This window comes from Sus scrofa, chromosome 17, assembly GCF_054392235.1.
Source record: "Sus scrofa isolate SSC_HxYL_T2T_F1_AM1 chromosome 17, Sscrofa_HxYL_maternal_Yorkshire_Landrace_v2.0, whole genome shotgun sequence".
Taxonomy (NCBI): Eukaryota; Metazoa; Chordata; class Mammalia; order Artiodactyla; family Suidae; genus Sus; species Sus scrofa.
In genome coordinates this window covers 7262760-7276001 of record NC_139399.1, presented here as the reverse complement: position 1 = coordinate 7276001, position 13242 = coordinate 7262760, and the positions used below count along the sequence as shown (strand labels likewise).

Below are 13242 nucleotides of genomic sequence, written 5' to 3'. Positions count from 1 at the left end.
CTGGGGTGCATCGTGTCACACGCTACAGTGGCCACAGGCTGTAGTGGAATCAGGTTCGGGTGTGTGTGGCAGCAGAGGTGAGGGGAAAACACAAGTGTTTCTGGAATTGTAAGCATTGGGGTCATTTGGGGTCCATTAGAGACTTGGTGCCTTCGTTTAGAGACCTGATTTCTCCTTGAGTGAAACAGGAAGAAAGACATTCTTGAGTAATCCTGAAACGGTTGCTTTGCTTTGGGGAGGCTGTGAAAGGGCAGTAGAAGGAAAATCCCCCTCGTCCGGACTCGGAAGAGGCGACACCCCAAATCACTCACGAGAAGGGGTCTTGATGCAAACAGCAAGAGGATTTTTATTCCAAGCGCGCTGGGGCCCACAGTCGTACGCCACGCAGGGGTAGAGGACTGTGGCCACGAGTGCGGAATCGGGGCAGCTTTTATGGGGTTCACAACAAAGCCTGCGCGTCGCAAACCAATCATTTTAAAACATCGAGAGCCCGCGCTCCGTGGACCAATCATTTTTTTTTTATTTATTTATTTATTTATTTTTTTAATTTTCCCACTGTACAGCAAGGGGGTCAGGTTATCCTTACATGTATACATTACAATTACATTTTTTCCCCCACTCTTTGTTCTGTTGCAACATGAGTATCTAGATATAGTTCTCAATGCTATTCAGTAGGATCTCCTCGTAAATCTATTCTAAGTTGTGTCTGATAAGCCCAAGCTCCCAATCCCTCCCACTCCCTCCCCCTCCCATCAGGCAGCCACAAGTCTCTCTCCAAGTCCATGATTTTCTTTTCTGAGGAGATGTTCATTTGTGCTGGATATTAGATTCCAGTTATAAGTGATATCATATGGTATTTGTCTTTGTCTTTCTGGCTCATTTCACTCAGGATGAGAGTCTCTAGTTCCATCCATGCTGCTGCAAATGGCATTATGTCATTCTTTTTTATGGCTGAGTAGTATTCCATTGTGTATATAGACCACCTCTTCTGAATCCAATCATCTGTCGTTGGACATTTGGGTTGTTTCCATGTCCTGGCTATTGTGAATAGTGCTGCAATGAACATGTTGGTGCACGTGCCTCTTTTAAGTAGAGTTTTGTCCGGATAGATGCCCAAGAGTGGGATTGCAGGGTCATATGGAAGTTCTATGTATAGATTTCTAAGGTACCTCCAAACTATTCTCCATAGTGGCTGTACCAGTTTCCATTCCCACCAGCAGTGCAGGAGGGTTCCCTTTTCTCCACAGTCCCTCCAGCACTTGTTATTTGTGGATTTATTAATGATGGCTATTCTGACTGGTGGGAGGTGATAGCTCATGGTAGTTTTGATTTGCATTTCTCTTATAATCAGCGATGTTGAGCATTTTTTCATGTGTTTGCTGGCCATCTGTATATCTTCTTTGGAGAAATGTCTATTCAGGTCTTTTGCCCATTTTTCCATTGATTGATTGGCTTTTTTGCTGTTGGGTTGTATAAGTTGTTTATATATTCTAGAGATTAAGCCCTTGTCAGTTGCATCATTTGAAACTATTTTCTCCCATTCTGTAAGTTGTCTTTTTGTTTTCTTTTGGGTTTCCTTTGCTGTGCAAAAGCTTTTCAGGTTGATGAGGTCCCATGGGTTTATTTTTGCTCCAGTTTCTATTGCTTTGGGAGACTGACCTGAGAAAATATTCATGATGTTGATGTCAGAGAGTGTTTTGCCTATGTTTTCTTCTAGGAGTTTGATGGTGTCCTGTCGTATATTTAAGTCTTTCAGCCATTTGGAGTTTATTTTTGTGCATGGTGTGAGGGTGTGTTCTAGTTTCATTGCTTTGCATGTTGCTGTCCAGGTTTCCCAGCAATGCTTGCTGAATAGACTTTCTTTTTCCCATTTTATGTTCTTGCCTCCCTTGTCAAAGCTTAATTGACCATAGGTGTCAGGGTTTATTTCCGGATTCTCTATTCTGTTCCATTGGTCTGTCTGTCTGTTTTGATACCAGTACCACACTGTTTTGATGACTGTGGCTTTGTAGTATTTCTTGAAGTCTGGGAGAGTTATGCCTCCTGCTTGGTTTTTGTTTCTCAGGATTGCTTTGGCAATTCTGGGTCTTTTGTGGTTCCATGTAAATGTTTGGATTGTTTATTCTAGTTCTGTGAGAAATGTCATGGGTAATTTGATAGGGAGTGCATTGAATCTGTAGATTGCTTTGGGTAGTATGGCCATTTTTACAATATTGATTTTCCCAATCCAGGAACATGGAATATCTTTCCATTTCTTTACATCTTCTTTGATTTCTTTGATTAAAGTTTTATAGTTCTCGGCATATAGGTCCTTTACCTCCTTGGTCAGGTGTATTCTGATGTATTTGATTTTGTGAGGTACAATTTTAAAAGGTATCGTATTTTTGTATTCCTTTTCTAATGTTTCATTGCTGGTATACAGAAATGCAACTGACTTCTGAATGTTAATCTTATATCCTGCTACTTTGCTGAATTTATTAATCAGTTCATGTAGTTTTGGGGTTGAGTCCTTAGGGTTTTCTATGTATAGTATCATGTCATCTGCATACAGTGACAGTTTTATCTTTTCTCTTCCTATATGGATGCCTTTTATTTCTTTTGTTTGTCTAACTGCTGTGGCCAGGACTTCCAAAACTATGTTGAAGAGCAGTGGTGAGAGTGGGCATCCCTGTTTTGTTCCAGATTTGAGTGAGAAGGCTTTCAATTTTTCCCCATTGAGTATTATATTTGCTGTGGGTTTATCATAAATGGCTTTGATCATATTCAGGAATGTTCCCTCTATACCCACTTTGGCGAGGGTCTTGTTCATGAATGGATGTTGAACTTTGTCAAATGCTTTTTCTGCGTCTATTGAGATGATCATATGATTTTTGACTTTTTTTTTGTTAATGTGGTGTATGATGCTGATTGATTTGCGAACGTTGAACCATCCTTGTGAACTTGGGATGAACCCAACTTGGACCAATCATTTTAAAACATCGAGAGCCCGCGCTCCGTGGACCAATCATTTTTTCTACAGTTCCGGAGGTCTGCATTTGCGCGGGCTCCTGGGCAGAGTGCCAGATTGCAGTTGAGATAGGTCACTAGGGCTTTCAATGTGTAATCAATTCTTCTATGGCGCCAGTCAGTTTTACAGAATCCAGATAAGCGATTAGTCAACTCATTTCCTGTTATCTTACTTAGGCCAGGATAGCAGGCCCTGGAACAGCAAGAAGTGTGACCTTCTACCTATTTACTGGCAGCGAGCAGGGTCTGGAATTCGGGGCATCTGGGGCTTTTTAGGAAGCTGGAGTTAGGGCTCTTTACTACCTTCTTGGGGTCTTGGAGGGTTAGGCGGCATTTTCATCCTTTCAGCTGGGGAAGGGCTTGCCTGCTCTTGCTGGGAGGGCTCTGTGGGCTCTGACCTAGCTCAGCTATGAGGTCTGAGGGTCACTCCTGGGCTTGATCATGCCGGTGACCCAGGTGGGCCTTTTGTTGGTAGGCATCCAGCTGCCCAGGTGTCTGGTCTCTCAAGCCTTTTGTTGTTCCAGCCAGCGATGTTGAGGCTTTTACTCCCTCTGGGGTCAACTTCTCCCCCCCACCCCCCACCCCTTTCCCCTGGGAGTTATCTATACCACCAGGGGGCGCTAATCTGTCCTTTTTGCCCCTTTTGGAAAAGAAAAAAAAAAAAAAATCACCATTTTAATGATGATGAAAATCCCCTGGGGAGTTCCTGGTGTGGATCAGTGGAAAGGAATCTGACTAGCATCCATGAGGATGCAGATTCGCTCCCTGGCCTTGCTCAGTGGGTTAAGGATCCAGTGTTGCCCTGAGCTGTGGTGTAGGCCAGCAGCTACAGCTCTAATTTGACCCCTAGCCTAGGAACCTCCATATGCCATGGGTGCAGCCCTAAAAAAACAATTAAAAAAAAAGAGAGAAAGAAAATGTCTTTCCTTATGGGAAGGGTAGGGAAGACTTTCCTTAAACCAGTCAGATACCTGAGGCCTCCGCTGGCTCAAAAGTATAATGTATTCTTCTCTTCTTTCCTCCTCTCCTCCTCCCTCTGCCTCCCCTTGGGGGCTCCAGCTCCAGCTGCCTGTCATAGACAGGTAGGCCTAAATGTGGGGAGGGTTGCTACTTGTTTTGGAATGGAACAGAGCACTGCTGGAGCTCAGCCCTTGGCAGGAAGGTGCTTGAGAATATTGGGGAAAAGCTTTTTTTTTTCTCTCTTACCCCCACAGCAGGCATACTACTGCTTCTCTTTTTGGGAAGGGGAAGGAGGGATTGTGAGACTCTGATGAAAGCTGTTTCTTTTTTTCTAGAAAGTTTCGCCCAAGGACATACATAATTTGGAGCGTAGTAGGCCCGGGGGTGGTGGGATCCTTGTCATGAAGCCTCTTCCGAATGTAAGGACGTAGCTGTGCTACAGACGTGATTCTGCCATTTTGTCTCAGGCTTTCAGAGCTCAAAGCACTTCCTGACCTGTCCAGCCTCATGTCTCCCTGCTTCATCTCCCCTCACTTCCCTTACCCAAAGTTTGCCCTGTCACAGTTGGCCTCGGTGTGTGATGGTCCTCCTGCCTGTGTGCTGCTCCTATCCTCCTCCTGGTCCTTCAGCACTCCGCTTAGGGTCACCTTCTCCGGGAAGCCTTCCCCGAGTCCAGGCTGGTTGTGCTCACCCCAGCCTAGCACCAGTCATTGCATTAAACTTTAATTATTTCTCTGTCTCCTTACTAGACTGTGCATTCCTTGTGGGCAGAAACTGGATCTGATCCATCTTCATCATATCATTAGGGCTTGGCACCAAGTAAAAATACCTGTTTCTCGAATGGATATTGTCAGACTCCCTCTCCCCAGAGCAGCTGTACAGTTGACTTGCTCTTTTGAGTAAGTAAAATCTTCTTTCGAAGACCTCGGGTCATAAATATTGCCCCATTTCTGTACTGAGTGGAATTGAGGTGCAGAGAGAGGCACAGGATGGGGCTGTCACCATTCTGAGCCCTCATCCAGGCCAGGAGCACATGCCTGTGCCGGGAGGAAGGGAGGTCGTTCCAGCCAGAAAGGGCCTTTCATTAGTAAGCACGAGGAACAACCCCGGACCTCCAGATTTTCTTGAGCAGCTCCTTCGGGAGGATTTTCTCTCTTGCACAAGAAGTTTTTAAGAACCTTGGCTGTGCGTGCTCGTGTACACACAGGAGCACATGCTGGTGTTGGGGGAGCGTGCTGGGCGGCAGGAAGAGGGCTCCTGCCTTGAGTGAGTCTGTAGCCCACATGTAGACATGCTGTTTAATGAACGTGTCTTAGCCTTCTTGAGTTCCTTTCTTAGTTCCAGTTGACAGTCTGCTTGGAGACATGGTTCTGCAGAGATAGGATGGGCTGTGCTTCCTTCCTTCTCACGCCCTTCCCCTGCCACCTCTAGAATCTGGTCCAACCCAGATCTCTGTCTCTGGCAGCTGGGCTGCTGCACAGTCCTTGACCATGTACAGTCTTTCGTTGTTGTCATTATGAAAAAAAAAATAGGAAAAATACTGATTTTGGTAAATGCCAGTAAAGGGCTTTGTCTTGCACCTGTACTTATAAAGGATGAGATTTATTGGTCTCTTTGTCTGAGGAGAAAGAGTGGGTTTGATTATCAGATTGCACACCAGAGACAAGTGCTTCTGTAATCAACAGACTGTCTTGGGGTCAGAATATGATTGCGCTGGAGATAAACTCTGAATGGAGGAAGCACTGGGTGCTGACGTGCTGTTGGCACTGAGTGTCCTGGGTTGCTTCCTGGCTGGGCTGTTTCTGAGGAAGCCAGCACATTCTTGGATAAAGCCCTTGTGCAGGTGGGGTACCTCAGTAACCAGCCATGTTATCAGTCAGGGTCAAAAGCCCCTTACCTTGTGGTTTCCAAGTCTGGAGAAGTGGGAGTTAATCTGTAATCCTTCAGTGAAAGGAGCCACAGAGCACACATTAATTCTTCCTCTCACCTCTCCTGCTTTAAGTGGTTGAGGTCTTTGAGTGCTATGTAGCCTGTGAGCCCTGGTTCTCAGCTTAATAATACTTGGCTTTGCTCTAGTACCTTTCATTGAAAGGATGTGAAAGTTCTTTACAAACATACATTAACCCAAATGGGAATGGACTTAAATAGCAGCATGAAACGTTTAGGTTAGGCCTAAGGTAGACCTTTACAAATTTTTTCGTTGTTGTTGTCGTGTCTCGCTCACAGTTTCATTCCTTTTTTTTCTCTCTTCATTTCTTTCTTTCTCTTTCTTTCCTTCCTTCCTTCTTTCTTTCTTTTTAGGGCCACACCTGTAGCACATGGAAGTTCCTGGGCTAGGGGTCGAATCAGCTGCAGCTGCTGGCCTACCCCAGAGCCACAGCAACACGGGATCCTAGCTGCGCCTATGACCTACACCACACCTCATGTCAATGGCACATCCTCAAACCCACTGAGAGAGGCCAGGAATCGAACTTGCATCCTCATGGATACCAGTTGTATTCTTAACCAGCTAAGCTGCAACAGGAATGCCCAGTTTCTTTCTTTCTTTTTCATTTTTGGCCTCCCCGAGGCATATGGAGTTCTCAGGCCAGGGATCAGATCCAAGCTGCAGTTGTGACTTGCACTGCAGCTGTGGCAATACCAAATCCTTTAACCCGCAGTGCCAGACCAAGGATTGAACCTGTGTCCTGGCATTGCAGAGATGCCACTGATCCTCCTTCCTCACAGTTTCTGATATGTCTTACAGGTTGTCAGTATCAGGTTCAGGGACTAACTTTAGATTTCACCCCCTATTCCTCCAGTGCTGCTAAGATGTAGTCTGTTGGAGACATTAATGCAGAGGAGTGAGGCCTCCTCCTGAAAGGATGCTTCCATTTAAACCAGTAGCTCAAGTACCTATGTCTCTGGGGGTTGCGTTCGAGTCCTTTAGCTGTAAGCTATGTCTTGTTGGACCATAGGTGGTCTGGGAAGTGTGGAGAGGAAGGGAGCTGAGCTCACTAGGTTCCTCCTGCACTGATGATGCCAGGACTGCTGACCACTGGAGAGGGGTGTGAGAAAGCCCCAGGATCCTGGGGCCACCCCCTTCCCTCCTAGAGCAGCAAGAGGTGGGCCTAGTCTGTAGGGAGAGACCCTGCAGAGAAGGGCCCTAGTTTTCCTTTTTGGTGTAGTGCTTTTTCCTGGAGCCCAGGGCAGGTGCATGTGCACCTGTACAGAGGCTGACCTAAATCCCATCTCCAGGGAGGGAGGGAGGGTTCTTGGCAGGGTTGCCAGTGGTTTCCTGTGTAAGTGAGACTTTCTGAAGGCCCTTCAGTATGCATCTGAGTGAGCCAAGAGAAGTAGACCTAACTTGGCCCCAGGGAACTCAGACTGGACACGAGACAGCATGCAGACCCTGGAGCTTTCCAAGGAGCGTGGCTGTGGGCCCTCTTTTCCAGGATAGTCCTGCCCCAAAGCCCCAGCTCTAGGCTTAGGGATGTGACTGCCATGGAAGAACTGAGCAGGAGAGAAACTAGGCGAGACAGGGCAGTGGCGGGCACATGGTGCCAGCCAGTCATCTGGCTGTTGGACCTGGTGTTGGCACCAGGCCTCCTCTGGACTCTGGCCCCTGCTTGAGACAAAACACAGATCTCAGGCTGCTCAGTGTCTGGCCCTGGGTGGCCGATGGGCCTGGATGCTGGCTGAGCTGGGACAGGATGGGACTACCAAGAAAACACAGGTTCCATGAGGGCAGTGTCCATGCTCCTTTTCGCTGCTGAATCCCTGCATCCTGAATGGCGCAGACACTTGTGGTCTCCGGGAGTAGCTGTTGACTAAATGAAAGGAGGAGTCTGAGCACTTCAAGGTGAAAGCTGCAGTCTCTGCCCGCCCCCGCCCCAGCCTCCGGGGACAACCTTTTCTTCTCTTTGGCTCAGGCCCTCCCTCTGCTGGGCAATTCTTTGGTCTCCCAAGCAAGGAAAGGGTGTGGAGGTGCCAGCCGGGTGGCATGCTGTGGGTTAAAGCCTCGAGGAACAACAGTGTAGTTAATCTTTCTAATTTATTTTCCTTTTAGACCATGGGAAGTCTGTAGGCAGCAGCTGTTACCCAATTAAAATACAGGTTAATATAAAAACAGTTTCTGGAATATAAAAGAGTTGCTGTGTCCTTACACTTCCTTAAAATACCATCTAATAATGACGTGATGAACTACAGAAGCCCACCTAGAGGAACCCAGCATTCTTAAAATGAAAATTTCTTCCCTAAAAGGTGTGTATTACCATTCCGTGTAAGTCACTATGAGAAAATAACCTTCCCTCTTAGAGCCAGCGGGTTCTGTGAGTTGGGTATTTGGTATTCATTAAATGTAATTATAGTTTAATTGGAGTCTAATCCCCATCCCCAACACTTAAAAAAAAAAAAAAAAAAGGAAGTTTCCAAGCAGGCTTGAGGTGCTCCTCTGTGTAGAAGTGGCCAGGGGCACCCTGGCCCTGGTGATTTCAAGCTGAGTCACGTCTTTGCGGGGGGCCTTCTGCTGCAGACCCTCCAGGCAGCCTGTCTAGTCTGCAATTGAGGGATATTTTCACTTCAAAACAAAGACAAAGCAAAGCAACAAGCTCGTTTGAACCTCAGCCTGACCTAGGTGGAGCTGAGGCCCTTGAGTTCTAGAAATTCTCTAGATTAGGTTTGTGGGCTTTTTTTCTGCTGAAGGTGCCTGTTTCCTGCCCGGCTAGCTGGTACTGAGGGCCCAGGCATGCAGGGTGAAGGGTGGATGCCTGGGGGCTCCCCCAGCCCTTCAGCACTGTTGAGGGGAGGTGCTGGACATTGGGGCCCAGAGAGGAGGTGGACTTGGAAGCCAGGGCCTGTCCTGTGTGAGCATTCCCCAAGTTCTACAGCAACTTCTGTGAAGCTTGGAGATGAATTGACTTCAGACTGTAATTTGCGGGGACTTACCGAGCCTCTTGAATACGAAAGGCACGTAAAAATCAGGTTTTTTACGAAACAAAAGCTAAAACAGTGGTCAGTGTAGCTGTGCATGTCCATTTCCGGACAGGACCTTGTGGGGAGTTCACCCTGTGTCCTGGGACTCGATTCCCAAGGCTCCTGTCAGATTCAGAGTTTGCAGCTGTGCAGTTCGGAGTCTTTCAAAACAGAAGGAGAAAGACAGAAAGGAGAGGATCCCGTCCAGCTCTGAGTGGCTGCGCCCAGGTTTTCCACCCATTGGCTCTTTCTCCTTCCTTTCAGCTCACCGGTGTTATTCAAGCCATGGTGGATGGTCAGCCAAGCCTGCAGTAAGTGCTGGAGGTAGGTTGAGTGACCTTTAATTCCTGACCTATGACCTTCTTCCTGCTGCCCCCCACCCAGAATGTAGCCATGTAATTTGACTATGATTATGGCTTGATTAGAATAACATTTGCTGTCACATCAGTGACATGCTCTTGAGAGTATTGAACCATTGATCTGTCATCTCCAGCTGTTCCCATCAGGGTTACTGACAAGATGTCCAAGCGCCACTGGGAGTGGGTGGAGCCCCTGCCCGTTCCTAGCCCATGGCCTGTGCCACCAGCTCGGGCACCATATGCTGGGTGGGTTGGGAGTAGGGGAGCCGAGCCCGGGGACCGGCAGTGTTGTTTAGCTTGAGTGTTGTTGTTTAGCTTGAGTGTTGTGGCATGTGAGCACTTGATTAACTGGCCCAGAACTCCAGGTCAAAGGCTTTTGTTTGCTGTCAGCTCCTCCAGGAGCCGCGGCTGGGCCTGCCTGCCTTACTGCAGCTTGCTGCTGGATGCATTGTTCCTGTCAGGGGTGCAGAGGCTGCCCTGGGTAATGATTCCTGATCAGAATAATTACAACAATTGCCTTTGTGAGGAAAATCAAATTAAAGGCTGTAGAACCCTTGGCAGAGACCACACCTGTGGGATGTTCTCCTCGGGGAGCTGGAAAAGGTTAAGATGCTGCTTTTTGTGCTCCAGCCTGAGGGAATAAGGAAGCAGTGCTTGGCCTCAGCCTGTCTCCCACCCCTCTCTGGCCAGGGGTTTTCAGAGAGGGGGAAGGTCCCGTTCCCATTCCCTTCTCTCTAGGGGGGAGGGGAGAAGAGAAAAAGCCTGTGGGTCTCAGTAGGTGCCGTATTTATCTTTAAGAGCCATAAGCCCAAAGCTTGGCCCCTGTGACCGGAGAGGGCAGAGCATATGGACAATAGCGGGGCACCTCTGCATTGGAGGTACAGCCTAGAGGAGGTGGGGAGGTGGCAGGAGAGGAGGGAAGAGCTCTTCCTCAAGCCCAGAGGGTCTGTCCCCTGGGGGAGGGAAATGAGGACTGGATTCCCTGGGGCTCCTTGGGATGGAACCAGGGCCAGAGAGACAGATTTAGGCTCATCTGGTGGACGGGCGTGTTCCCTGTCCCTGGGATTGTGCAGGCCCGGGCTCTGTAAGCGGTCAGGCTCCGGTGGGCCTGGGAGAAGATGACCCCTGAGGTGCCTCCTAGCCCCACTGATCCTCTTTTCGGGTGAAGAGATTTGCCCTTATGACTAAGAGGGCTCCTCAGCCTGGACTGCTCCAAGACCAGACTTGAGAAGAAGGGACCCTTCCATCCCTGTCTCTCAGCCAGCACCTTAGAACAAGGCTGGGGGACAGGCAGCCTTTTTGTGGCGTGTCTCTGGGTGGGGTGCTGGGAGGACGATGTATATTCTGGGCTAGCACCAAACCAGGGCTGTTGAGGTTATGGAGGTTCCCTCAGTAGCGCTGGTGGGAGGGGAGATTGGTCTTTAGGAGTCTTCCTCCTGCTGACCCCGGGCCAGCCCTGGAGCAGGGTGCTCAGTGGATACCCAGGCTCATCCAGGAAGCTACTTTCTGCTACTTGCTCTGATTTTGTGGGTGAAGAGGGAAGATTGCTGGCATTGGCCCAGAAAGGGAGTCTCAGGTAGGATAAGGGGACCAGACTGGGCTCTGCTTTGTCCCATTAGCTCTGAGTCGGTTGTTGAGCTAAAGAGCTGGTCCTTTCCCAGCCCAGGCCCTGAGCAGATGGCCAGCTGGATGTTTGCCTGACACTTTTGTCCTAAGCCGGGCTCAGGCGGGGCTCCTCTAGACCTTCAGAGCTGGGAGGGCTGCCTGGCTGATTGGGGGGTGTCTTGGTGGTCCCACCGATCCTTTATCCACTCAGAGAAGGGAAGGCCTGACTCCAATGTATCACGTCCTGGGACAGGCCCATAGCAGAAGCTGCTCATTAAATGTCTGCTGCATGAGTAAAGGGTCTCGACCCTGAGCTTCCAAGGACCCCAGTGAGCAGTAAGCGCTTCTCACGGGGAAGGCCTGGTCTTGCTGGGCATTGCCTCCTGACAGTCCTGTCCTGTTCTGCTCTCTTTTCCAGGACCCTGTGCAGGAATTGGGGCGTTGGGGAGCCCCCTAGCATGTGGGGCACTTACCTTGGGGATTTAAGGCCAGTGAACTGGAGCGTGATTAGCTGACTTAGGGAGCTCCAGGTTTGCCTTACCTCTTTTCTTATATAAAGTCTACCTTATATTCTTTAGGTGACTCTTGGGAAGGGATGTGTGCATGCATGTGTGTGTGTGTGTCTGTGCAAGGGGTGGAGCCAAAATGGCTGGGAGACAAACTGTTCAGTAGTGCAAAGCTCAGAAACTAGTTGCTGGGGCGACCCTTGAGTTGAGGATTCTGTGGTGGACATGCTGTGAAGAGGTTGTGCAGAGTCTGGCATTGGGGAGCAGCCCCGATGTCCCAGGAGGTAGGGCTCTTGTAGCCGTGAAACTCGATGAGATGCTTGGCCCTGCTCAAGGACTGCTTCGGCATGGGCCACGGCCTCCAGGATTTCGGAGATATCCAGGGAGCCCAGGATTCCCATGGGCTCTCTGTTGCCTGCTGGGCACACGAGGCTCTTCACAATCTGGCCTAACCTGCTCCCCCAGCCTCAATTCCTGCTTTTCCTTTCTGTCACCGACTCAGCTACACTGCTCTATACTCATATTTTAGTGAATCAGCAAATATCTATTGAGAAACCATTGTGCTGGGTTCAGGATTAAGACAGTGAAAGAACACAGATGTGCGTCCCTGCCTTCATGATGCCAATAGTCTGGTGGGGAAGGCAGACGGTACACAGTTGCTTCTCAGATACCAAATGTCTATGTTGCCTTTGCCTCTGCCTGGAGTATCCTTTCCTGTGCTCCACCCTGTCAAGCATACTCAACCACCAGGCTTGGAGTCTTACCATCCTCTTTAGGAAACCCTTCTGACTCCTTTCCCTGTAAAAGGTAGGGCTGGCCTCTGCCTCCGCTTGGTCCGATAGCATTCTGGGTGCCTCCCCACTGCTGCCTCTATAATGTCATATTACGATGATTTGTCTGTCTCCCCCCATCCCTAATCTGCTGTCTATTTTTAGGTAGGCACTTAGTACATTATTGCATATAATTCTCAAAACAACCCAGTAAGGTTAGTCATCCTACCTCATTTTATAGATGAAGGCAACTGAAGTTCAGAGGGGTTAAATGACTTTAAAATGACTTCCCATCATGACGCAGCCAGGATATGGAAGAGCCAAGGTTAGAACCCAGATGCGTCTGACTTTTCCAAGGCTCTAACAACTACGTGCTACAGCCTTTAAAAATAGTCCTCCTGTGTGAGTGAAGTAGCAGTGTGATCTGCTGTGCTCACGCCCCATGCCCAGGATCTTCTGAAAAATCGGCAATGATTCATGAATTCTTTATGATAATTCTCTTGTTATATACTGACTTTAGTATTTGTACTTCCAGTGTGAGTGCAAATAGTAAAACCGATCAAAGGGTGAAGGGAAAGAAAGACTTAAAGTGTGTTTGGGAGCAGTTTCTTTCCCTGTCTAGGCATTGAGCTCAGCTTTCAAAAGATTCTGCTGAATTTGAATCCCCAACCAGGAGAGAAGAAGCACAAAGTCTGGGGCCAGTTTATGAGTTTCTGGCACCTGGAGCAGGCAGTGCTCTCCCAGTTGTCAGGATGGGGCTCCAGCCCGGCAGAGGAGTCTCTTCTCTTGACTCACGGTGAAAATTAACTTCCCCTTCATTTGGCGAATACCCAAGTTCGTAAATTTGGGTAGTGAACACTGGGTAGGAGGGTGGAATGAATAAATGAGTGAATGAACCTATGAATTGGAGTTCCCTGCTTGAGGCCCCCTTCCAGCCTGTTCTCTTGGCCCAGGATAGCCTGTGTCGTGCTAGGCTGGGCTTTCGTTTGAGGACTGAAGGCATTTGGATGCACCGACTGGGATCTGTCCGTATCCCGTCCAGGGTGGGCTCCCAGGCGGTGGGGGAGTGGAGGGCCTCCCTGC

At 48.8% G+C, this 13242-nt stretch overlaps 1 protein-coding gene across 5 annotated transcripts in view; it reads left to right on the top strand.

The window, feature by feature from the left end:
- Positions 1 to 13242, top strand: part of LOC110257498 (ERI1 exoribonuclease 3) — a 74687-nt gene that overhangs the window by 34304 nt on the left and 27141 nt on the right. For 2 of the 5 annotated variants that reach the window (XM_085003042.1, XM_085003040.1), the window contains one exon: positions 9184 to 9243. In XM_085003042.1, the coding sequence (XP_084859168.1) occupies positions 9184 to 9243 (60 nt within the window). Of the gene's footprint in view, positions 1 to 8014; positions 8209 to 9183; positions 9244 to 11301; positions 11414 to 13242 lie in introns of all 5 variants that reach the window. The other 3 variants (XM_085003043.1, XM_085003039.1, XM_085003041.1) reach the window with 3 other exon arrangements.